We start from the raw sequence: 27393 nt of genomic DNA, 5'->3' as shown, positions 1-27393 counted from the left end.
GAACCAAAAAGTACATTACAAGATGATCTCCATAATGAGAACCTTTAAAAGTCTGTGGATAAATTTCAAACATTTCCTAATATCATGCCAAGATCTAGCAGATGATGGCACAGGACATGGCAGGCACAGACCAAGAATTATGCTGCAAAGAAGGAGGCCATCAATTTGAGGTTAAATCTATGTAGCAGATATCAAAGAAACAAAAGTAGTTAATGTAAGTCTAAGAAGATAAAGCTACTAAAATCTAGAAATATCAGTGAGTTGGATGAGAGATGGAGAAATGGAGAAAATGATTTTGGCTGCGGGCCTCTACAGAAATTGGGCCTTTGGATAACAGGCATAAAATACCAGTTTAACAATGAACCGATTGACTTCTTAGATAGGGACTCATTAAACCACCCCTGGAGAACCACAGCTCCTTTTAGAAAATGAACAGGCCTCAGCTAATAATATACCTCACAGAAATATACCTGATGATAGTAACTGAGCAGGTAGTTGAGTGGATCCTAATGACAGTTTTTCAACAATCATGGATCTACGTCTAGGCAGCTTATTAAAGCTCATTCATATCTTCACACTCTATAGTATCTCCACAAGATAAATTGCATGTGTTGAATAAGGGATGTATTAAGGGATTCCCTGGCTGGGCATGGTGGCTTACGCCTATAATTCCAGCACTTTGGGAGGCCAACGCAGGTGGATCATTTGAGGTCAGGACAACGTGGTGAAACCCGGTCTCTACTAAAACTACAAAAATTAGCCAGGCATGGTGGCAAAGCCTGTAATCCCAGATACCTGGGGGGCTGAGGTAGGAGAACTGCTTGAACCTGGGAGGCAGAGGTTGCAGTGAGCCAAGATAGCACCAATGCACTCCAGCCTGGGAGACAGAGTTAGACTCTGTGCCAAAAAAAAATAAAAGGGATTCCCTTGGACCTTTTCCAAAGTTAATTTCTCAAGCTGCAAAGAATAATTCAAGTGCATAGTTAAAAGCTCAGTCTCTTGCCCAATCTACTGTTGATGTCCTAGAAGCAGATTGATGGTACAGTGTTTTACGTAGAACACCGGATTGGCAATAACTAAGAAGGCGGTAGTTTATCCCATCCTTTCAATTTGCTTCCAGAGTGAAACTTCTGCGTTCCAACACCTGTTCTCTACTCTTCTTTTTATATCTTCTGGGGTATGGTGGTCTTTAAATTGTATTTTTACCCTAGCTGGAAATAAGTTGATTTAAAAAAAAAAATGGATTTTAACTCCTTGTCTCCCATCTAGAGAAGCATGTTGAAGAGTAGTGTCAAACCGAAGTTGGTATTTGAAGTATGAAGCAACTTTAACAGCTAACATGTATTGAGTGTTCATTCTGTCTCAGGTAAATCAGTCTTACATGAGGAAGGTGATACAACCTACATTTTGCAGATTAAGGAACAGGGATTCCAAAAGTCAAATGATAATGTACAGTTAGTGAGTGACATGCATGGGATTTAAAAGCAGGATTTTGACTTTCAAGTTTAGGATTTTAAGCCCCACACTGTACTGCCTCTCAGCACAAGACAGACAGACACAACAGACTTTGTGCCTTTGACCGCCTCTCTTCTTTTCCTCTTTGGTGTCCCTCTGTGCCACTACCAGAGCTTAGCATACTGTTGGGAATATCTGGACTGGAGGCCTGCTCTTGGTCCAGATCAAACAGAAATGCGAAGCAGTATAGAATAGTTAATGTCTGTCCAACTGTGCTACTGATTCTTTGATTTGTTTCCTCCTTCTTCTGTAAGATACTCTTTGCTCTGAGTGAGAGGTCCCAAAGATCTTGTTTTTCAGTGGCTACTGTACATTTTATAGAGTTGTATTCTGCTGGAATATTATGCCCCAGAAGTCTACTGAATTTGGCTTTATATTAACCTCATTTACCTTTGGATAGGTTCTTGTTAAAGGGGACAAAAATAACCAAAGACTTCTTATCATATAGAAGCTTTTGGTTTTGCAATCATTGGCCTTTAAAGAGTTCTTTGAGGTAGCGTTTTGTTTCTTTTGTCTCCTTTCCTCCAGTCAGTATTCCTGAAGCAACAAAAGTGAAATGTAGCTCCAACTTTAGTTTAAAATAAACTGAGTTTATTTTTCCTATTTGTATTTCTAGGGAAGTTGGACCAGAAAACGTGTTATGAAGTTGGTTTCGTGATTTAGTACATCAAAGCCTTTTTATATTAGACTTACAGGCTAGAGAAAGACAGAAAACAGAGAACACAGAAGTTATATTTTACAGTTTTCAGATCATTTTAAGACTATAATAAAGTTATGTTAATGCATTCTTAGACTTTTTGGTAAAGGTATATTTTCAAAAATCTAATAATACAATCTTTAAATAAACTTATTTAATCATAGTATATTTTTATCTATTTCACTTTAAGTATGAATATTAAAATTGGAAAAATATATAGGCATATGTGAGTTTATATAATGACAGTGATATTATTTCATGCTTCTCTTTTCCTATTTAATTATGCAAACTATCCTTTGAAACCTGAAATGATTGTATAAGCACTGCATAACAGCTACACAAAAATAATGTGGAATTTTAATTTATGAATATACAAATTGGGAACAGAATTGGACAAAACAGGGGGGAAAAGGATAAAAAGACAGTCTGCTCTAAGTCTTGTCTCTAAGTCTGTGACCTTAGATAAATTTCTTTGTATTCTGTAAGATACAGGCAAAAACTGCCCCCTACCTATCTTTTGGAGCTGCTGCAAGATTTATTAAACTAGGGGGAAAAAAGCAAAACAAAAACTGTTTAGAGGTGTGATGAGATAGAGGGTACACAAATCCAAGACAGTTTTGTTATCTCCAACGGGTGTCCAAGGTAGAATTAACTTTCATAACATCCTTATGAGTTAGGTAGATAATCTTAGCCCTGTTTTTAAAGATAAGAGGGCTTATGTTCTCCTACTAGCACCACTTAGATTGGGTGTATGAGAAGGGATACAATTACTGGATTCAGAACTAGGTCTGTATTTGTTGATACCTGAAAGTATTTTAAGGGGCAGATTAAAAAAATCCCATCATTCTGTTGGCAGGCAATGAGAATAGCCTGCATATTATTCTCCCCAGTTTTCTTTCTGTGGTTCTTCATGAAATTGATCTGAAATGCAAGACAAGACACCTTGTCTCAATGGTATCCAAGGGGAGCCAAGTATTTTGAGTACTATTAAAAGACATTGTTCAAACGATGAGGCATATAATGTGATTTAGTGCAAACTGAAGCCAAAGTAGCCATCAGAAATCAAGAGACTTAGGAAAAAGGGAAGACAAAAAACCAATGAGACAGTTAACCTGTAGCTTATGCTGTAAGATTATGTGGGGAGTGGTTATACCACTCTCTTTAACATTACTCCCCACACACAAAATAAAAGCAAATAGAAATGGAGAGTATATATATTCCCCTCAGCCTAAAAAAAGTGCACACTTGTTCCCAAAATTGCTTGCTCAACATTACTAAAAATGTTTCAAGCCAATTAGAGTGCCTGACACATAGAAAATCATCAATAAGTGTTATCTGTTATTAGTTGGATTCAGAGTAAAACAGTATTTCATAAAATCAAGAACATAGTAGGAATAAGAATGCCTACATAGAAACCTTGTCTCTTTGCACTAATTGCTGTGTGACCCTAGAAAGTTACTTAATATCATCTGTGAAGTGGGGAAAATGATAGTACTTATCTGATATAAGCTTTGTAAAAAAAAAAAAAAAAAAAAAAGGCATGAGCTGGTACATTTAAACTCCATAGCATAGTTTCTGGCATAGAGTATATATCTGACTTACAAAGTATTAGTTATTAAGAGTTGTGCTCCTAGGCTTGTTATACTGGTGCCACCCAGTTAACCAGCCATTATTTATTGAGCACTTAATAAACTAGGCACTGAAAGAAATGTTGAAATGAGGTTAATGTTGAAAATAAATGTTGAAATAAGGAGGATATGGCCTTTGTCCTCATGTGGATTTTTTGGAAGTTATTAACAAGAAACAGGTTTAAGTAAAACAATTAAATGCTGTAATATACACTTAGAAAGATCTGGCAAGAGATTGATACAGAAAATGTGGAATAAATTTATTCTTTAGGCAGAAGTTCAGGAAAAGTCTCTCTAAGGTTGTATATTTAAAGTGAAGGTCTCAAAAAAGAGGAGTCAGCCATATGAAGTGGGGTTGGAGGGTGGACGTTCTAGGCAGGCGGAACAGCATGTGCAAAGGTCACGAATTGGAAAAAACTGGGCACATCAGAGAAAAGGATAGCCCCTAATGGTTGGCGTATTAGGATGAGGGTAGAAAATCCTGCCAAGTGTGATTGAGAAGTGAGTACTTGGTCAGCCATGGTAAGGAGTTTGGATATTATTCTGTTTGTGATGGTAAGCTGGCAGGAAGTATTAAGCAGTTACTTTTTTTTTATCCTTTTGAAAGACTTTTTTTTTATCCTTTTGAAAGACTACTTTTGCTGCTTTGTAGGGCAGAGTGTCCACACTTTTTTGATTGTGCACACCAAGCAGTATACAATGACTATATATGAATAAATGTTCATATTCTTTGTCTTTCTGCCTCTGCTTCTTTCTCTATCTGCTTCTGTCTCTCTCTTTATACATATGTATGCATATATATGAATATATATACATATGTTTATATTGTATATAAAACTATATATAACATAGGTATATTAATCAATAAATATTTTAGCAAGGCTAAATTTTAATCTTTCTGATTAAAACTAAATATATCATCAAATTCTATTATTTTCATCTTGCACAAAAATGGATCACCTCATTGTGCTTGTGCCCTTGTACTTGTGCCATCTTTGGAGATGACTATTGGAGAGAAGGAATGGAATAGTGCAATTATGGAGTAGAGTCAGCAGTAAGAGGCTGTTGTGGTAGTCCAGATGAGAAATGATGATAACTTAGACTAAGTCGTGGCATATTTGTCACGTGCACAATGAAAAGACTCCTTATTGGAATTACAGATTTATATTCTCTACTAGCCTTTGATATCAATTACTTTCCTAACAAATGACTCATTCTTATTATATTATATTATATTAATAAAAATCTATTGGATTGCTTAGTGGGTTGTTGGATTGAAAACATCTTGAAATAGACTTCCCTCCATGATTAGCCTATTTATTGTAGTCTTCTGGATAAGGGGAATAATTTAGGAAATTACTGGTACTTTCCTCTTCTGTTTGTTGGCAAAAGTAAACAGGGAGCAGAGCCATAAAAAATAAAATGAATCCATCTATCTACATATGAACAACACGACTTGCAGCCAATTTCATCCACACTTGTGTAACTTCTGTCTCAAATGAATAATTAAAATCAGGCATTAAAAACTTGCCTGCTCTCTATGAACTCCCAGCAAATGGGCTGCAAAAGCTTTCACTTTAAAGGGATCATTCTGACAGGTGTGTTTGAAAAGAGGTTGTAAATTCTGGGAAGGAAAAATCAACTCTACTTGTACCAGCATTCTTCAGGAAGCGCTTCCATTTTGAAACCAAAATAACATAAATGTTGGTAGGGCTGTGATAGACTAAGGCCAGGAAATCTGAATCCACTGATGTCTTCTTTTCCATTTTGCTTCTTCTAGCCTATATTTGGATGATAATTTATTTGGGTTCTGATTCTTTAATCTGGTTTTCCTTTCTTGGAGGAATTCCCATGTACTTATCCAGACTGGAAAGGAGGTTAGCAGGGCATAGAAAGAAGTCATTAAGTAAATGATCCTGCAAAGCTCTAAAAACCTTTCTAAGGAAAGAAAAAACGACCGCTCTGGGTTTTGACAAAGAACATTTGCAATTTGAGGAGGAGAGAGGACCTCTGGCTCTCCTCTCCTCCATCTAGAGGCCATAGCCTGCCAGCCTGCCTTTCTGTTTTGGAGGATCCAGGCATAAAGGTGCTTTTGCTTGTATTTCTTCTTTAACGACAAACGGGACACTCTTTTGTCCTTTTAGGTACTCAAGTTTAATGGCTGAGAAGCCTGCCCTCCTTGCATTTGCACTTTTCCTGCGCTGGTCATAAGAACAATAACTTAGGCTGATATTTTACAACACCTCTCTGGATTGGACTGATATAACGGACGTTTTCTTGGACAACATTAGAAAGAATTTCACTAATTGAAGAGTAATTATCACTCCGTATTACTTTGAACTTGGCCTCATCGCAAACACGGTATACAGATTTTTCAGTGAGGTTATTATTCTAGTATGAAAATGAACAAAAATGTAACTAGAAACTGGAATCGGTACTATTTTGTTGTGTCATTCATTTATTCAATCAGTAAATATTCATTAAATAATGTAATAACTAACATGTACATAAGAGAATATTACGTATATGAAGACTGCAAAGAAATCTGAAACCATTTCAACCCTTAGAAGCAAACTGTCTACTTTAAAAAGGATTGGATTTTGGGAAATTCTTTGCCATTTTCAAGGCCCATTCACCTGCTATAAATCTTCATCTGAACTTACGAACAGTAGCAGGGGTGCTAGGCTGGGCAGATACTATAATCATACAATTATAGAATTTTAGGAGCGGAAGGGATTTTAAAGGTCATCTAATGTGACCATTTAATTTTAAAGCTTAGGAAGCTGAGAGATTGTGATTTGTCTGAGGTCCCAAAGCAAACCAGTGGCAGAGCACCATCACAGACTTGCTAATAGGGATCTCAAAGCATGTGGCAGTAGCACTGGGCCAGGCACCAAGTGACACAGAATAACTATAAGTACTGTGCCTTCTTTCCTGTATTTATTTGTTATGCAGATATGCATTAGCTCACAATAAATATTTATTGAACTAATGACTGGCCGATTTCCTCCCATGTAGGGTACTGTGCCTCGTACTGAGGAAAATGGTAAACAAAAAAACAGGTCACTTCCTCCAAGTTGCTCGAAATTTGATCTTCTTGTCCTCAATGAGTTTGCAGTCTCTTAGGGAAACCAAGATACATCCGCTTAAAAAACGCGTAGTGGAAAGCGTTTTCTTAAATATGATTGCATGCAGGAAGATTGGGTTCAAATTCAGTGAATGCTTTAGGAGGTTAGGAGAGAAATCTAAGCGTTAAAATTGATGGGAAAAAAAAAAATCCCCCAAACTAACACACACACACACACACACACACACACACACACACACACACACGAGATCATTTAATTACATCACTCTCTGCTGCTGCCTTTCCGGGATCTCCCCCAGGCTGGGACACACAGGCTCTGCTGCGGGTAAGGTCAAGATGCCAACTCAGGAAGCATAAGAGAGGGAAGGAGCAGAAGCCCACCCATTCCTATCTCCTCAACTAGAAAAGACCAGAAAGACGGAGAAAAAAGGAAACAGCAACATAGACTGATAGAAACAATAAAGCAGGAATAGGAAGCTCCCGACACAGCGACTGCTCCGGGAGCCCGGGGTCGACCGCCCCCGCAGGCAGGGTGTGCGGACTCAGCGCCGGGACCCGCGGCCGCCGGGGCGCAGAGTGGGCGGCGGGGAGAGGCGGCAGCAGCGCCTGCGAGGCCGAGGGGAGGTCGCCGGCGGCGCCTCCAGCGCCCGGAGACCCGGTGCGCAGCGCAGCTCGGCCGCGGGAAGCGGCGCCCGAAGCCCCGGCAGCGCCAGCCCTCCCTCCCGCGTCGCCCGCCAGCGCCCGCGCCCGCTCCGCCAGTGACTTCAGCTCAGCTCCACCCCCGCGTGGCGGCGGCTCGCTCCGTCCGGACCCGCGCTCGGCACAAGCCCAGCCCGGGAGAGCGGCCGCCACCTGCCCGGCGCCGCCTCCGCCCGCCCCCACCTCGGCGCAACTTGGATGGAGTTGGGGTCCTGAGCGCCGGCCCCCAACAGCCGCCAGCGCAGAGCTCCGCGCCGCCACCTTCGGTCTGGGACCCCTCTCTCCGCTGCTCTTCGCTCCCGCGATGGGAAAAGTTGGCGCCAGCGGCGGCCCCCAAGCCCTGCTGAGCGCGCTCCTCGCCGGCGCGGGGCTCTTGGTCCTCTGCGCCCCGGGCGTCTGCGGTGGCGGCTCCTGTTGCCCCCCGCCGCACCCCAGCTCGGCCACACGCTCGGCCTCGACCCCTAGGGGCTTTTCCCATCAGGGGCGGCCAGGCAGGGCTCCTGCCACGCCCCTGCCCCTCGTAGTGCGTCCCCTGTTCTCAGTGGCCCCCGGGGACCGAACGCTATCCCTGGAGCGGGCTCGGGGCACTGGGGCATCTGTGGCGGTTGCTGCACGCTCCGGCCGGAGGAGACGGAGCGGAGGGGATCAGGAGAAGGCAGAACGGGGAGAGGGCACGAGTCGGCGCCCCCGGGGAGTGCTAAGAGATGGAAGGCAGCAGGAGCCTGGGACTCGGGAGCGGGACCCGGACAAAGCCACCCGTTTCCGGATGGAGGAGCTGAGACTGACCAGCACCACGTTTGCGCTGACGGGAGACTCAGCACACAACCAAGCCATGGTCCACTGGTCTGGCCACAACAGCAGCGTGAGTAGAATGGGACTGAGGGCAAAGGGGTGGAAAGATGGAAAGGGTTAAAGTCGGCTGTGTGATCTGATGGAGAACTGGGGGGAAATAGGGTTTCTGGACTTGGGAGATGCTGCAAACTGGTCTCTGCCCACTTCTCCCAAGAGTTAACATCACCTACTAGGAGACCAACCTCCCCATCTCTCCCACCAACACCATCAGAGTCCTCTCCAAATGCCACAGCTTCAAACTGAGGAGTCAAATCCCTATTTCCTGTTGCCTTGGTCGCATTGGTGTGTGGAACTGAAGACCAGGCAAACAGAGGGGTTAAAGTTCTCCTAAAACAGAGATGAAAGGGTTAAATTTCCAGGCAGGCTGACATCCCCTCAGGTGACTTTCCCTTTACTTGCCAGACCTATGTACTGGCTCAAGGAAGATTAAGAAGACCCATATATGTAGGCGTTTTATTTTATTTTATTTTAATTTCATGCAGAGCTCCTAACCCCTTCTTCCCCACAAGGGAGAACTGCAGTGGAGAGTATATAAGGTGTTCTTCAGTGTATCCTCTGCTTTAGGGACCAAGTGGTTGCAAGTTTCAGGGCAGGAACTCTCCAGCATCTTCTAACAGCACTAAGCGAGTGTGTTTTGAGAACTGGGGCTTTCCAGCCCGTGAATGAGCGGTTGTTCTCTGGCATGGTCAGTCCCAGGAAGATCAGATATATCCCAGTGACAACAACTCCCTGTTCTCCCCCATTGCCTGACCTCCTCTAATGAAGAGCACAAATAAAGACTTAACATTCCCTTTATGAAGGCAGGAAAGGGATTGCTCAATTCCAGGAGGCTGGATTCCAGGGGACTTAGGATGCAAGTCCATGAGCTTTGGTCATATCAGGAAAGGTTTTAGATTTTCAGAAAAGCTTGCATGTCTGCAATCTGAGGGAGCTATTCTCGTTTAAATTGAACCTAGAAACTTCAGTGAGTTGAAATAGTAAAGAACCAGCTTTGATTGTAATAACTAAAAGTGATTTTAAAGTGTGGAAACTTCTCCAGACATAGACAAGAACATAACAACCAAGGATGGGTAAAATGGGGGAAAAAAATTTCAAGTTTTACAGCTTCAACCAGGTAATTGAGATTGTAGTGTTTGTAATATGCACAGTTTATGCAGTCTAGAACCTTTCAAAACGTTTTCTGTTGTGATGTAATTCCCAGAAACCTTCCCAGAGTAGTGCCACTTTAGTGAGCTGTGCTCATTGTCAGCTTTTTAATGAGAGTTGTGAACATTTTAAAATACTGATCTGTCATCATGAATTCCTTGGGTACATAGATATAAATTGTATTAAGGCACATCATGATAGATAATATTTAGCATTGATGTATCTGTCCTGAGAGTAGTAGCAGCGTTTTCCCTACAATTCCTCCTTCATGACAGAGTCTGTGATTTTATATGGTTCTCAGGAGTGGTTTGATCAAATAAATGAAGCTGAAATTCTTTCCATTCAAGTTCTGGAGACCCTTGCCCTCATTCCTTACCTTAACTAGTATATCTTTCATATCATAGCCACTAAAATTAATCCTCTAATTTGAACTTGAATCTTCTTAAACTGATTGAATAACTTTCACACTGCTTTAAGTGATTAACTCAAAGCTTCTGGCTTTAAGGGGAGATTCGAAACACATCAGACATGTTAGCTCTTGTTGTGTTAAGAAGTAAAAGACTTTGGACTCAAAATGTTTCTGGCTTTTAATGTAATTCAAGCTGTAAAATATCACTCACCCATTAGACCTCTTTTTTTAGCTCATCTCTTGAAAGATCTTGGAAAGAAAGAGAAAAGTAGAATACATCTTTGGCAAATTTTTAACCTCCATTTAGGAAATGGTGCCAAGCACTGCCAGCATTAAAAAATAATAATAAATGGTGCTTATAATTCTAGTAGGGCTTGTTAGGGTCAGGGCATTGAACATGCAGGCAGGTCTGAGATAACGTAGGAAATAAGGTGATGAGTGTTAAAGTTTTGATCACTCAAATCATGTTAACTAATGAGGTGAGATTTCTGCCCCCTGAAGTCTCTTATTCCATAAAGACCTCTTCTGACCCAGTCTCTGCTCTGGTCATCACACACAAAGGTGTTTCTTCTTTTTCTTTTTTTACGTATATACATACAGATAGTGGAGAAAGAGAAATAGTCTTTATCTATGTCCTCCAAAACAAAGCCAGTCCTACGTATCTGGAACAGACTTAGAGAAAGTTTAAAATATTTTTTAAAGGGAAAGAAAGCACAAATAAACTTTAATTTTTTGGCAGTTTTGTAGAATGCAAAGCAGAGTGGAGACCTGAATTCTAGTTCTGCTTATTTGTGGTTTGACGGAGGCAAGTTGAGTGTCCGCTGAATGTGGATTTTTTCATCTCTAAAGTTGGGGGGGCTATGCCGGTCAGATTAACTACAGAGAATTAGGAGCCAGGCTATACGTAAGAGGGCAGTGTGACTTTAAAGCCTCATACACTTGTTTGGGACTCTCAACAGCACTTCACTTTACCCCAGGGTGGGAAATTCACTAATTTAAACCCGAGGGCCAGATTGGAGTGGTGGAGGGGCATGGGGGACTCTTATCTTTTCACATTTAGATGTCCTCCCCTATATATCTGCCCCCAAACCCATTCAGGGCCACAGGCAATGCACATCCTGTGAACCCCTCTCATCTTTAGCAAAAAGCCTTTGCTATGAAGAGTCTCTGATTATGACAACATCTGCATTCAAGGTGCAAATGCATGGTAATTATAGGCTGCCTGTCAATCTGGTGAGGAATTCTGGATGGTTCACTCACCTCCTTCCCTTCTCTTTCCTGCCCCCTCAGCTGTTGGACTTGAGCAGTTGTATAAAGACATGTCTGTTTTCCCTCATCTGTGGGTGTGATGTGATTCCTCTGTACTGCAGTCTCGATTGATGGAAACTGTTGCTAGAGTTGGTGGAACACCTGGGGGGATCTTCTGGCATGAAAGGTGCTGGGTATGAATCATTTGTCATGAGCTTGGTGTCGTAAGCAAGAACATATTGTTCCCACCCTACTCATCCCAGGCATGCTGTGCCCTGATCTAAATTTATATAGTAATCCTTAGAGTGTTAAAATATATATTTGCCTTTATATGTATGCATAATGGTGTATGTGTTTATTCCTTCTTTCCAAGGGATTTTAAAGTGCTGAAGCATTAATCTTTATAAAATCCTTTGTAGGTAGTAAGTAGGTGACGGGTGTTAATATCTCTTTTTCATATTTTTATGCCGAGTTAAGTTTAGTATTTCAATTCACCACCCTACCCCTTTCTCACTGGCAATTGTATTACAAGACTTGTTAACAGAGGGTTTTACTTGACTTCTATTTTGCCGTGATGACATCTTTAATGTTACATTTCTCATAGCACATGATGGACTGCTTGATTTCTGTGTACCTCTTTGCTTCTAGTTGTTCTGGGATTTGACACTTACCATCCAACATTAGTGAATAAATTGAGTCTCAATCTGGGCCAACTTTTGGGGTAGATGCTTTACATTCATCATCTCACTTAATTTTTCACAGAAATGTCATGCGTAGGTGTTATTATTGTCATTACATACAGGAGGAAACTGAGGTTCCAAGAGGCTAAATGAATTGCCATGTAGACACAGGAGGTCAGTGGCAGAACAGAGACTGTCACCCAAAGTGATCCTATTCCCAGACTGCACAGAAGGGCTTGTTCAATGGACTTTAAAGTAGGACGGAAAAACTCAGACCTTTTGGAATCTGTATTTTAGATAATCCTATCTTGAGTTGATTTTCTGATGATGGTGGAGGAGGACGTACTCTTAGCTGGAAGCTCCATCTCCTTGTAGAAAAGCGAGGACATTAACATGTGCCTGTCACATTGCACCCTTTACCTTAAGTAGTGATTTGGTTGTTCTCTCATCCACCCACCTCTTCATCTTCAGTGAGACATGGAATCTGCACCTGGTGATTCAGTGAGCAAGAGGTAACCTGCGATCATTCAGCTTTCAGCTCAGTTGTTCTTCAGGAATAGATTCCTTTTCTAATTTAATGACAAATCTGATATTATAGACACATTGGCTATGAATGCTTCACTTGGCTATACATTTTGATACAGTTTTTTTTTTCGGTGGGGGGAGCTGACCTTTTAAAAAGTAAAATGATGAAAGATTTTAGCTTTCTCTAGCAAGCCCACGTAATTCCTTCTCTCAGTACTTAATGCTATATGAATGCTAATGTGGTGTGATTTGGAAGGCAATGGGTTTGAAATCAAACAGATTCGAGTTTGAATCTTAGTTGTCCTGCTAAATCAGCACATTGCCTTGAGTAAGTCACTTAAATTCTTTGAGCCTCAGTCTCCCCATCTAAAATATGGGGATAGTATATCTTTCGGAGGTTTTTTTCCTCAGGAGGCGACATCGTGGATACAAAGTGCTTTATTCCTAGTAAATGCTCAATAAATGCTACTTGCTCATGGGAAGAAAGAGTTCTCTACTGGAAATTAAGAATTGTGGGTTATAATACTGGCTGTATACAAAAATTAGATATGTAGTCATAGCATGTTGAAATGTTGTAGCCTCAATTTCATCCTCTGTAAAATGGCACTAATAGACTAAAATCCATTACAGGTCAAAACTAATTTAATACTTCATTCACACAGATACTGGATACCTGCTGCATTTACTAAGTAAAGTGCACTAGGAGTGTTGGGGATGTAGAAATGACACAATGACCTATACTCTTGACCTGTAAGGGAACAAACCTTTTATTTCACAAGGTTCTTCCTTTTTCCTCAGTTCATATGCATATCTGTTTAGGGGAAATCAAGTAATTTGAGATCCCAGGAGGCCTTCATTTCAGTCTGGGCACATGGGTTTGCAGCAAAACATAGTTTATTAGGTTTATTGTATTACATCTTCATGTTAAGGAACTTCCTAACTTTGGACCCCCCTTCCCCCCCAGAAAAATGCCTCATGTGAAATTAGAAAGTAAAAATCTCTTAGTTATTTAATGAGATTTTCTAGAGAACATTGACATGAATGTTGACTGTGAGAACTACATCCACATTTTTTTTTAAGACAGACCTTAGAAGTTCATAGGATAGGGCAAAAAAGCAGATACATTAATCTCATTTATATGTGAGAATAATAATTGCTCCCATTTAGGAGTAATTGCTGTGTGCCAAAATTACGCCAAGAGCCTTACGCAAATTATTGTATTTAGTTTTAATTCAACAAGTATTTATTGAGCTCCTAACATTTGTCATTCACTGGCATAGGGATATTTGTGAAGTGCTACACAAGATGAAAAGAAATAATTCCTGCCCTCAATGAGCTATCGGTCTTGTACCCAAAGAAACTTCTTAAGAGACAGCAGGAGATGTGCGTTCTCTGAGGACAGAACATGCTGTAGGAAGTCAGGGGAGAGTTGGGCATCTTCTGGCTGGGATGGCCTTCAAGCTGGATTGTAGAGTAGGCACTTCAGACAAACCTTGAAATGTAGAGAAGATTGTAAGTAACAGTTGGAGATTATTACAAGGATATTTTTAGCTGAATGGATGTCATAACTAAAGGTCAAGGAAAAAGATGTAAACATTCCTCTTTATATCCAGGAATTTAAATTACTTGATTTAAAAACTATGTTTAATGAAAGTTTTAACCTCAGGAATGATCGAAAAATATGAGTTAAGCAAAAAATATACACATCAATCTTGTAGTAAATTTGGGTACATTCCAAGCCCAGTAGGAAAATAAAAACCTTTATGGTCATTGAGAGACGTGACTGACCTTATTTGCACATTAAATCTTAGCTGGAGTCATCATTGTTTCATTTTTACCTTGATATTTTCCACACAGAGTTTTCACAAGAGGATTTTCTTTTGTTTAAGTTATTGTTGAGAGAGATCACTGTTCAGGCTGCCTTGGGGATAAACTCGTTTGGCTCCTTGCCAGCTTATATTCAGCCACTAAATGTATGTAAAATATTTGTCCTGTTTTTGTGTATGTCTTAATTGCTTCCCTTATTTTGCGGCTAAAAGGTGTAGAGAAGGCACTTGTGTCTCCTGGAGGGGAAACTGGCCAAACAGCGTGTCTGCAGTGGCCAAAGGGGATGGCAGAGAAGAGGTATGTTCATTGCGAGGTGAGGCCAGCCTCCATAAAAGTGCAGTGGTTCCTGTCAAGGAGCTCAAACTCTGCTCCGATTGTACGGATGGAGTAAGCAAACAGTTGGCAAGAAGCAAAGGTGGAATCTTACTGTGCAACGTTTAGAATGAAAGAACAGAGCTTATCCTAGAATGTAGATAGGAGTAAAAAAAAGGACGTGGATGCTCTGTCGGAAATCCTATGTGAGATTTTACACACATATGAAAGATATTGTGTCTATTTCTATAGCACTCCTGAATGTTTTTATACCACTTTAGATCAGTTACAGCCCTTTTTTCTCTTTGCAAAATGCTTCAGTTTTCAAAGATCGACTCATTACTTCCATGACTTAAGGTATTTTTTCTCACCACAATTCTATAAGATAGGAAAGACAAATGTCATTTACACTCTCAGATAAAGAAACCAAGATGTTCCTATTAAGTAGGTCAGTTAGTGGAAGAAGAAGGTCAAATAACATTTGGTCACACTGTAGGAGTGATTCTTGGTTTGGCCCACTGCTGGCTTGCCGCAGGCAAGAGTTAGAACACAGCTGCACCCTAGCCTTGTGGTTTGTCTGAAGCCCATGCACCTGTATCCTTAAGGTTTTCCATTGTGGGAAGAAGAGTGAATATTGGCCATAGAGCTCCTGAGTTCCAGGTTCAGCTTTTCAAGTTGTTTGTCTTGGGCTTCAAAACAAGTAGCCTCATGAAAAGTCATGCTGTTGACATTGTTTAAACCGCTGAAGTTACCTTAAAGAGTGATGATGGGACCTTCTGGAAGTGAGGTTCCCAGTAATAACCTGTCTGCCATATGTATTCCACTGCTAATGGACTTCAGAGATGAGACTACTTATGACTGGGTTTACTGCATTAGTGGCTTGGGGTAGAAGGGAGGTATAGCCATCTCTTCCTCTCTTTGATTTTCTTATGCAGATAAAAGCTAGTTAAAAATAATATTAAAGGTGGTCTCACTACATCTTCCCATATAGGAAACCTAGAGTGTCAATCAACATTTTGGAGCAGAGTAGTCAAACTGAAGGACTGCTTGTTGATGCTAATGGGTTTTACTTGCTCAAGGATTATAATTGAGTTACCAGCTATAGCTTTTTCTACTTCTAACTTTTGGGGTGAGAGTGGAAGAAGAGAGCAAAGGAAAGTTTGCTGAATATCAGGGACAACTCTATCTACATAAGACATATTGATTATATCAGAAGTCTCCTTTAACAAAAATAATATAAATAACCACCAATTTAGTGAACAGCTTCTCTGGAAATATGATCTGGAACATCACCACATGATTTCACTTGATTCTCACAACACCTTTATGAACTACGTATTGTTATCCTCATTCTAAAGCTGTAGAAGTCAAGCTTAAACAACTTGCCCAAGGTTATCCAGCTAGCAGGTGGCAGAGCTGGGATTTGATTTTTGCCCTTTCTGGAACCAAAGCTCTTTCTGCTATAAATCATGCTTTGTCTGGGTTTATTTTTGTGTAAGTTTATTTTTGAATGGGTTTATTTCTGAGTTTCTTCAGAAAGAACTCCACAATTCAGTGCAGATGGGGTGGTAGGGGAGCTCTTTATATGAATGACATATCTTGGGGGTCTCCCTTTCACTTCACCCCATTGTCAGGTCACTGACACTTTACTTGGCAATAACCTGCTCCATGATGCTGTTTGGGTTGAAGCCCTCACCTCTGTCCATCCCCACAAGTGGCTTCTGGGGGTTATTAATATGTGTCATCTTGTTATCCTGGGAGGATGTGTGGGATGGGCTGTTTGGTTTCTCCCTGCTGACTAATGACCCTACAGTGACGGTGTGCACAATGTGTACACTTTTTAAAGAAAGTGCTAATAAGAATCATGTTATCAGACAACCAACTAGTCATGTTGTGCCCTGGAACCAATAGATTGATGCCTCTAGTCATCTTTCCCTAACCAGAGTAACAGGAGCTGTTGAGACACAAAATCATGGGCCATCAATCCTTCTGCTGCAGGGCCTTTGGTGGTTTGGGGCCGGGTGGTGGGTGGGTCGGTGGGGCAGATTAAAAGCGAAAGATCTTCCCCTTATCTCAGCAATTCCCACTGTACATTCTTGATTGTAATCATTAAAGGGAAAAAGGCTATTTTAGGCACATTCAGCACCCTGGTTTAGAAATTTATCGTCTGCAGCCCTGCTTGCCCTGACTTGCATTTTGCTGAAATGATAGAAGAATTCTTAACTGGGCAGGCATGGGCTCACTCATAGGTGCCTGGGGCAATGTTTCTCAAAGTACTGTCCTCATGGGCCCTGCTTTTTAATGTCCTGATGGGGAGAAGGGACTAGGAATCTATATTTTACAAACTCTCTAGGAGATTCTTGGGAACACTCAAGTTTGAAAATCATTTCCTTAAGATTTGCACATGAGTTTAAGAGTCCATGGACTTCTTCCATTGTCTACATAATTTTGTGTTAATATGCTTTAATTTTTCCCATGGAGAGATGCAGTCCACAGTGTTTATCAGCTTCTCAATGGAAACCATGACCCCCTACAGTGAAGACCTGTTGGAATGTAAGGCTCTATAAATCACACAGGACAGTACAGTGTCGCCCAGGTGAAATTTCTGTCATTCAGTGTATACTAAAAAATTATCTTCCATGGCTGTCCACATAACCACAATAAGTCTTAAATGGCAAAAAGTACACATGATTTAAAATATAATTTATTGGGTTAATTGGCGACTCTGCTATCCACTAGATATGTGAACTTGTGCAGTTAACTTTATCTCTGTCCTTAGTTCCCTCATCTGTAAAATGAGGATACTAATGGTATATTTCTTATATGGTGGCTTGATGATTAACAGAGATAATATAACTTCTTAACGGAACATCTGGCATATACTAAATCATCAATAAGGGTTAGCTGTTATTACAGTTTCATTGATATTAATAGTGCTCCAGTATGGCCTATTAAAAACCTAAAGTATAATAATAATAATAATAATAATAAAAGAAAAAAAGAAAAGATGTTTGTAATATGACATTCATGATGTTGTTTCTGTTTCTGCATTTAGGTTCTCTCGCTCCAGTTCTATTTTCTTATATTGAAGATTGGGGCACTGTCCTAATCTTTTTAGCATCCCTGTCAGCATCTCTAGCTGTTTCCACTTAATAATTGCTTATTAAATATTTCCAATTTTATTTGCTATTTCCTTGGGAAAGTTTTTTTGTTTTTATGTGTTGTGAACAACCTATAACTTTGTACCTGTGTGTTGTAGAATAATGAAGTCATTAAAAGGTTGATTATAAAAATATATATTTTTAAGTGGGAAACTCCACAAAATGCCAGAATAAAAAATTACAAAATAGCACAAACGTAAACGCATTAAGTCAGAGTTTTTGTCTATGTTGTTCTCTCATATATCCCAAGTCCCTAGAAATATACCTGAAGGCCGGGCGTGGTGGCTCATGCCTGTAATCCCAACACTTTGGGAGGCCGAGGCGGGCAGATCACTTGAGGTCAGGAGTTTGAGGTCAGGAGTTTGAGGCCAGCCTGGCCAACATGGAGAAACCCCATCTCTATTAAAATACAAAAATTAGCCGGGCGGGTGTCTGTAGTCCCAGCTACTTGGGAGGCTGAGGCAGGAGAATTGCTTGAACCTGGGAGGTAGAGGTTGCAGTGAGCCAAGATGGTGCCACTGCACTCCAGCCTAGGTGACAGAGCAAGACTCCATCTCAAAAAAAAAAAAAAAAAAGAAAGAAAGAAAAGAAAAGAAAAGAAATATACCTGGAAATAGTAAGGGTTTGAGACAGTTTTTTTCGATTATTATATACTTTAAAATTAAACTTTTGTGGAAAAAAAGCAGGAAAGATATGACTCAAAATGTTTGCCAGTGATAATGATTAACGTGAGGATTCTATGCAAGGTTTCTTGTGTTTGTTCATTCTTTTTGTCATTTCTCAATAAATGTGTATTGCTTGAGTTATTTTTAAAAGTTATTTTAAAATGAAAATAAATGAAAGAGAGAGCAAACGAGTTTGTGAACTTGGCCTCATTAAAACTGAATTCCAGGCAACAACTGTACAAGAGCTCACATTCAAGTTGCCTGTTTCCCTTTTAATCACTATTGTTGGGAGACAGTCTGCTGTCCAGGCTTTTTGCAAAAGAGCAAGATCACTCTGTCTGTTTCCTGGGTATGCAGCAGCATGTGCTACCAGGCCTTTTGTTTATCATCGCCTTTGTTGATTCCAGAGAGAATGATCCATGGTAGTTTCACCAACCTGACTTGTATATCCCAGAAATTCCAGTGACCTCCATTCACTCAATAAAACAACGTATGTTTCAGTTTAAATCTCAATCTCTGTCTTTATTTTGGTCTCCATCTCCATATCATATAATAAGTACATATAAATATATACATAATAAATATGTGCACTCTTATATGTCTGTACACATTCACAGCAACATAAGCACCAATGTACAACATTTAAGTCTCCACTCTTAAAAATGAAATATTAGTATCATAAGGCCACAGTAAGGATGTTTACTGATTGTGAGCGCTGATTGGAAAGAGAGCTCCAGAGCAAGGAGAGATGGAAAAAAAAAAAAAAAAAACCCAGAGAGAAGGAGACAGAGAGACATAAATAACAGATATATGGAAGACAGAAAATGAATAAGAGAGAGAAGAAAAGGGAGAGGGAGAAAATGAAGGAGGGAGAGGGAAGGAGGAAGAAGGGAAGAGAAAGAACATAAGTTCGTGACAAAGGCAGAGAGAGACAGAAGGAAAGCCAGAGAGCAGAGGCAGATTGAGAAGAGGAGGAAAAAGGAAAGATGAGAGACAAAGAGACACGGAGAGACCACAGGCAAAGAAAGTCATATTGGGAGACAAAGACAGAGCTGTGATGTAGGTGTATAAACAAAGCAGGAGAATCACAAAAAGAGAGTAAGAGATGAAAATAAAAGGCAAAAGTGTCAGTGAGTGTATTAGTCCATTCTCATGCTGCTAATAAAGACATACCCATGACTGGGTGATTTTTAAAGGAAAGAGGTTTAATTGACTCACAGTTCAGCATCGCCAGTGAGGTCTCCAGAAACTTACAATCATGGCAGAAGGGGAAGCAAACAGATCCTTCTTCACGTGACGGCAGAAGAGAGAGGTGCAGAGTGAAGAGGAGGGAAAGCCCCTTATAAAACCATCAGATCCCATGAGAGCTCACTCACTATTATGAGAACAGCATGGAGGTAACCATGCCCATGATTCAGTTACCTCCCACTAGGTCCCATGTGTGGGGTCCCCATCCAGGCTGCTTACGTGGGCTGGCATTGAGTGTCTGTAGCTTTTCCAAATGCATGGTGCAAGCTTTCAGTGGATCTACCATTCTGGGGTATGGAGGATAGTGGTTCTCTTCTCATAGCTCCACTAGACAGTGCCCCATGGGGACTCTGCGTGGGGACCCCAACCCCACATTTCCGTTCTGCTCTGTCCTAGCAGAGGTTCTCCATGAGGGCTCCACCCCTGCAGCAAACTTCTGCCTGGACATCCAGGCATTTCTGTACATCCTCTGAAATCTAGGCAGAGGTTCACAAACTTCAATTCTTGTCTTCTGCACACCCACAGGGCTAACACCGTGTGAAAGCTGCCAAGGCTTAGGGTTTGCAGTCTCTGAAGCAATGGCCTGAGCTATGCATTGGCCCCTTTTAGCCACTGCTGGAGCTGAAGCAGCTGGGATGCAGGGCACCATATCCCCAGGCTGCACAGAGCAGTGGGTTCTGGGCCTGGTCCACTAAAGCATTTTTCCCTCCTAGGCCTCTGGGTCTGTCATAGAAGGGCCTGCTGTGAAGGTCTCTGACATGCCCTGGAGACATTTTTCCCATTGTCTTTGTGATTAACATTTGGCTCCTTGTTACTTATGCCAATTTCTCCAGCAAGCTTGAATTTCTCCCCCCAGAATTTCTCTGCTTCCTCTTGAATGCTTTGCCACTTAGAAATTTCTTCCACCAGATACCCTAAATCATTTATCTCAAGTTCAAAGTTTCACAGATGTCTAGGGCAGGGACAAAATGCCACCAGTCTCTTTGCATAGCAAGAATGATATGGGTTGGCTGTGTCTCCACCCAAATCTCCACTAGAATTGTATCTCCCAGAATTCCCACTTGTTGTGAGAGGGACCTAGGGTGAGGTAATGGAATCATGGGCGTTGGTCTTTTCCTGTGCTATTCTTATCATAGTTAATAAGTCTCATGAGATCTGATGGGTTTATCAGGGGTATCCACTTTTGCTTCTTCCTCATTTTCTCTTGCTGCCACCAAAAGTGCCTTTTACCTCCCACCATCATTCTGAGATCTCCCCAGCCATGTGGAACTGTAAGTCCAATTAAACCTCTTTTTCTTCCCAGTCTCAGGTGTGTCTTTATCAGCAGCATGAAAACAGACTAATACAAAGAGTGACCTTTACTCCAGTTTGCAACAAGTTTCTCATCTCTATCTGAGATCACCTCAGACTGGGCTTCATTGTCCATGTCACTATCAGCATTTTGGTTAAAGCCATTCAGCTAGTTTCTAGGAAGTTCCAAATTTTCCCACACCATCCTGTCTCTGAGCCCTCCAATTCTCTAGGAAGCTCCAAACTTCCCCAGATTATCCTGTCTTCTTCTGAGTCCTCCAATTTTCTAGAAGTTCCAGACTTTCTAACATCTTCCTGTCTTCTTCTGAGCCCTCCAAGCTTTTCCAACCTCTGCCCGCTACCCAGTTCCAAAGTTGTTTCCACATTTTTGGATATCTTTACAGCAGTGCCCCACTACTCAGTACTAACTTAGTGTATTGGTTCATTCTCATGCTGCTAATAAAGATATACCCGGGACTGGGTAATTTATAAAGGAAAGAGATTTAATTGACTCACAGTTCAGCATGGCTGGGGAGGCCTCAAGAAACTTACAATCATGGCAGAAGGGGATGCAAACACCTCCTTCTTCACATGGCAGCAGGAGGGAGAAGTGTAGAGTGAAGATGGGGAAAAGCCCCTTGTAAAACCATCAGTTCTCGTGAGAACTCACTATCACAAGAACAGCATGGAGGTAACTGCTCCCATGGTTCAGTTTTCTCCCACCAGTTCCCTCCCACGGCATGTGGGGATTATGTGAACTACAATTTAAGATGAGATTTGGATGGAGACACAGCCAAACCACATCAGTGAGTGAGAAGAACTTATAATCAAATCAAGGGCATAGAAGAACTGGTGCTAAGAAGACTGTGCCCTTCCAAAAGCACAATGCTTCACTTGCCTTTTGCTTTGAGTGATTTTGCACCCAACCATGTCAGATGGTTAGCACAGGTAGCCACTCTTGCATGTGTGATGGCTTTGAAGCCATATGTTTGTCAGATGGGTGTGGAGTGGAAGGGGTTCATGTAGTATTTATGCATTATTAAGAATCTCTTAAGAGCGATTTTGTTTTGGAGGTGGGACTGATGTTCTGAACGGTAGAAAGACAACTTTTAACCTTTCCTTTTATACCAGTTATGCTGTTTTGAATTTTTAACATGGGCACGCATTTCTTTAATAACAAAAATACTAAAACATGTTTTAAGTGGCTGTTGTGTCGGCACTGTGCTGAGCGCTGGGAATACAAAGATGAATAAGATCTGATCTTTACCCTTAAGGGTGCGTATTCTAGTGGAAATAGACCCGTAAACAATAAATTGCAATTTACTGTGATAAGTGCATAATAGCCATAATAGAGTTTTGTGCAAAGTGCTATGGGAGCAAAGATGAGTGGGGGACACCTAATTTTGCCTGAGAGTGGGAGGTAAGGTTTTAAAGGGAAGTGACATTTAAGCTGGGTCTTTATACAAGATTAAAAATTTTGCAGACAGAATAGGGCGGGGTAGGAGAAAAGGCCATTAGTGCCTGTTTTTAATTCTTCATATCTTGGGTCTTGGGTTGATCTTAGGTTGTTAGCACAATCACCAAGCTGTGACTGGGAGAACACTTTCTTCATCGTCTCAGTGTCTAAGATATTTGGAACCAAGGCTAACCGTGTTTTAAAATATCAGATTAGATTCCACATCTTAGAATGTTGTGTTCTTGTCCTCAAACTGGACAAAGGAATCTGATTTTCTCGGAGATAAATTGCTCCCCTAATCTTCACCCAACCAACACACACAATCAAGAATGCACATGCACGTTCTTGTACACACCATTTTAAAGCATCACTGTCTTCTCTCTTCACAGTTAAATCTGATTAGCACAATGGTGATGGGATTTTTTTTATTGGTTATTCTGTATGTTTCTGCTTTTAAAGACTTAACAGTGGTTGTTTTTGGTATTTTCTTGGACATGCTTCTCATGTCCCAATAGATACAAGTATATTGGGATGAATCAGATGGTTACCACTTATGATTAAAGCACGATTTTTTTTAACAGCAGTAAGAAAATGCAATAGAATATTCCACTCCAGTGTTATCCAAACTTAGTTATGCCTTGCCAACTGGAGACAGTGTATGTACGCTAAATACATGGAAAAGTCCCAGAAAGCAAAGTTAGCTTTTAATTGGTTGGCCCTTTCCGTTCTTCTTGTCTACCTTCTAAATAAAAGAAAAAAAGAACAGAAAGGATGAAACTGGGGCTGAAATGTATGTATAGTCAGAGACAGAGGGAGCTGTGCTCTCAGGGCTGGCTTACCAGCCAGTGAGTAGTTGAAGAGATACCTTCGTGGTCTTTCAGTTCCCTTCTTTCCTTGCACGTAAGTCTCAGCAGACTGCTGTTTGAGATGATGTTACAAGGTCCCGATCTGGTTTTAGGGTGTTGTGACTTTAGAAATTTTTGCCTAGCATTTTTTGCTAGGTAGTAGAGAATCAATTTAGGAGTTTCATCATTTTAAGACAAAAATTAGTTAAGAAAGAGCTTTTCAGCAGATCCCAAATATGCCCTGAGACAAATAAATGACTATCCCCAGAGAGTAGGAATTAGCTCCCTTCCAATCACCTAAGCCTTGGTTTAATGCCCTCTATGAAAGTCTCCTTGATTTTCATTTGGTTAGATTAAAATCTTAGGGCAGGGAGAAGGGAAAATTATATTTGCCTTAAAAGCTCACCAACTTTATAAGTACCCTAGTACCTCTTACTCAACTTAAATCCAGGTATTGAAAATATCTTTAAAGAAACATTTGCATTCACCATTAGAGGGAAAGACATAATTTATCTTTTGTTGCAGGTAGGATTGAGGTAATTTACACAGGTGTTGCCAAATTATAGCCCATGGGCTATATCTGTCCTACCACCGTTTTTTATGGCCCACAAGCCACAGATGGTTACTACTTCTTTAAATGACTGGAAAATCTAGAGAAAAATGATATTTCATGACATGTGAAAATTATTTGATATAAAATCTTATTGGAACATGGCCACACTCATTCATTGACATATTGTCTATGGCTGCTTTCCTGCTACAACAACAAAGTTGAATAGTTGTGACAGAGACTGTATAGCTCACAAACCTAAAATATTTACTCTGTGACCCTTTACAGGAAAGTTTGCCAAGGCCTGATTTAGGAGATTGGAGAGAATGTAAGCAGTGAGGCACAGTAAAGGTCCTGTGGTTGTCATCTGCGTGCCAACCTGAGAGTGTTTTTTGGACCCTTGGTTTTCGTGGCTCAAAGGCATACACACTCCTAACCATTGCAGACTTCCAGTCACAAAGTGGATCATTTATTTTCCATCCCTGCCCCTTTGCTCAAGCTGCCTAAAACTTTGCTACCTCTGTTTAAAAACTCAATCTGCCATGTCTGTGTCCACTTAAATCCTTTCCATTATTTAAGTCCTCATTTGGATATCACCTCCTTTCTGAAGATTTCTCCAACACTTTCAAGAAGAAGGGAAGCCTGAATATAACGAAGAAAAGATCTGATCTTATGTGCCAGGTCACTCTCTCTATGTCTCCCTCCAAGCACTAAGCATCATCTAGTGTGTGCTCCAATTAATAGTGAGTTTCTCAAGGGCAAGGCTTCATTTCATTTATTTTTATATGCCAGTATTTGGCACATAGGTGGTTTGCAATAAGCATATTTTTTTCAGGACACTAAAGCAATATAGAATCTTTTTATTTACCTCTCTTGGTATAGAAGATAAATGGTCAGCATTGATATACCATAAAGAAAGGCTGCCTGGATAGTTTTCACTGTCCTGATTCTTGAAGTATAATCTGTCTGAGTTGTCTCATCCAAATTGTTCTACAAAAGTGGCCAAAAATGAGACACAGGAAGAGAGAGAGGGGAGAGAGAGAGAGAGAAAGACAGTGAGAGAGACAGAGAGAGAGAGAGAAAGAAGCATAGATTCAGATCAAATCAGATGCATTGGAGGCCACAGCTCCCTTGTGTCAGGGAGGGTAGGGGTGCACTTTGATAAAGCATGCTGCTCCAGTGGATAGGATGGGCTGATGGCCGTCTAGTCAGGGCTAGCACTGCCAAAGGCCTGAGGGAGAAAGTAGCTTCATGCTCTTCATTTAAGGAGCTGACCTGAGAACCAACGCCCATGATGCGAAGTCTCAGCAGGGCAAGAATGTTTGAAAAATGACGAGGACATATTGCATTATGAGAAGAAGAAAATTGCATGTGTGATAATGGACTGAACTAAGAGCAGTGTGCCAATAAGAAAAAGAATTGTAGGTTAAACTTACATTTTCTTTCAGGCACATTTACCTGAAGGGGTAAATTGAGAGTTGCTGGGGTTATCAATTAAGTTGGGGTATGATAGAATTTCAATTAAATGTAGGTAAGGACTTAGGGGTTGGGTGATAGTTAATATAATAATAACTAATACTTACTGGGTTTTTACTGTGTGCCAGGCACTATTTGAGGGGAAACACATATCTGCTACAATAGGAAGTAGGTACTGTTATTATTCGCTAGACATGAGTACAAGGAATTGTACTATTCCCAGTACAATAGGAAGTAGTCACAATCATTATTCTCTAAATTAAAGTCTAGTTAAGCTACTTAACCTAGGGTGAGAGGTTAAGTAACTCACCCAAGTTCACATAGAAAGCAGATAGTAGAATTGGGAGTTGTGAAGTTGGGGTCTAAAAACACCAGACAGTTTAGACCCCATGCAGTTGGGGTCTGAAAAGCTCAGCTCTTAACCACTATATTCTACTGCATTTAGGACACTATGACATATCATCTTCAAGTAGCCTCAAGTTTTTCCTGTATTTAGTGATTGTTAATTGGATACCTGGTGTATGTCAGGCATACACCAGGTGCTGGGGATTTATTCATGATGAAAACCAGTCATAGCCTCGATCTTCCATAAGCTAAGAGCATGGGGCATCCACTCACATTCTGTAGTCTTTGAGATGTTATGATCCAGGATTCTTTTCGGGAAGTAGACTTTTCAAAACCCCCAAAGCTAACTCATTCGTTAGGAGTTAATGGAAAACATTTAGAGGGAACATTTTTTGAAATCAGATGAACATTTTTAGGCAATAGGTGGAGTGCTGGTTGTCATGGTTTAAATACGGTAAAAATGCATTTACAGAAATCTGTATCTAAAGAGACAAACGCTTAGGGTTCTCCTTATCATGGACATTGGTGAGTTAGTATTTGTGTGTGTGGGTGTATGTGATGGACATTTATACAGACACACATGTATCTGCTTCTGCTTCTACACCTATATTATAAGCTATACTTATAGCTGAAACTGGATAATCTCATTCAGTGTCTCTGCTTTGTCTTCAAATTTTGAGGCAAATTCTGTTATATAAGGATGCAGTAAAATTGTAGAGCTACTTCCCTGTGAAAACCAGGATGCTTGCCCCAGTGGTATGATTAAACAAACAATTTATGTGTATATGACAAAATGGTGAAATTGTTTAAAGTTCAGTAATAGTGAAATAAGGCACTGACTTAAAAATAGAGCTAAAAGGATAGTCATTTTGCAAATAATTTGGGCTTCTTTCTTTTTATAATAATTTCTTCTCTCACCTGGAAAATGCTTCTCTCTATTTAAAAGTTGTCCTTTTTTCTCCCAAATCGGAAACTGTTTTAGTTAGATTGTGGGTGTGCACTTGCTAACTTGCTATATTTCACCCTAACATTTAAGTTGCCTGAATTCAATCGGAACAAATTTGAATTCTCTGACCTTGATTTATTATTAAAACTTCCCTGTAGCCAACTTGTTTGTATTTTTAATGGACTTTATTATTTTTAGACCTGCTTAAATTTTATTTATGCTCAATTGTTTTCAAAATCATGAGTTTATAATTTTATTTTATTTTATTTCTTTGTTAAAACACTTGGTGCATGTGGGTAAATTTTCCTGCACAGTGATTTAGAGTAGGACAGACTTTCTTAAAATGCAGTATTTGGACCACCATCAAGAAAGAAAACCAGGATAATAAATGGTTTTTGCATCTTTTAGACAAAACCATTTTTGTAATCTGCCAGTCTGGGATGACTGATGAAATGTTTCCTTCCCAGAAGTTGCTGGTCTTCTGGCCTTTCTCCAGGCTCCTCATTTTCTTCTTTTGGTCATTTAATTCAGTCACATTCGCTTTTTCCAGAATTCCTGGTAGTTTAACTAACTTGTACCATCAGGAAATGCCAAATATGTTTGCCCAAGACTTTCCTACCAAACACTCTGCTTTATTCATTGCTTGCCCCATCTCATCTCCCACTACCACCCACATTGGTGTTTATCACATTGTTTGCTGATGGATATGAGCAAAAAAATATAAATGCTTTTACACCTCCCCCTGCATCCACTGGAAGATGAAGATTATTGCCACCTTGTTGAAG

The 27393-nt window shown here is 40.5% G+C and overlaps 1 protein-coding gene across 5 annotated transcripts in view; it reads left to right on the top strand.

Annotated features, from left to right (window-relative positions):
- The first annotated feature begins 7374 nt into the window (after positions 1-7374).
- Positions 7375-27393, top strand: part of SORCS1 (sortilin related VPS10 domain containing receptor 1) — a 589960-nt gene continuing 569941 nt past the window's right edge. For 2 of the 5 annotated variants that reach the window (XM_054503114.2, XM_054503112.2), the window contains exon 1: positions 7375-8489. In XM_054503114.2, the coding sequence (XP_054359089.1) occupies positions 7932-8489 (558 nt within the window). In that variant the 5' untranslated portion in view covers positions 7375-7931. The remainder of the gene's footprint in view (positions 8490-27393) is intronic. The other 3 variants (XM_054503115.1, XM_054503113.1, XM_054503111.2) reach the window with 2 other exon arrangements.

This window comes from Pongo pygmaeus, chromosome 8, assembly GCF_028885625.2.
Source record: "Pongo pygmaeus isolate AG05252 chromosome 8, NHGRI_mPonPyg2-v2.0_pri, whole genome shotgun sequence".
NCBI lineage: Eukaryota > Metazoa > Chordata > Mammalia > Primates > Hominidae > Pongo > Pongo pygmaeus.
This window is presented reverse-complemented; position numbering and strand designations above follow the sequence as displayed.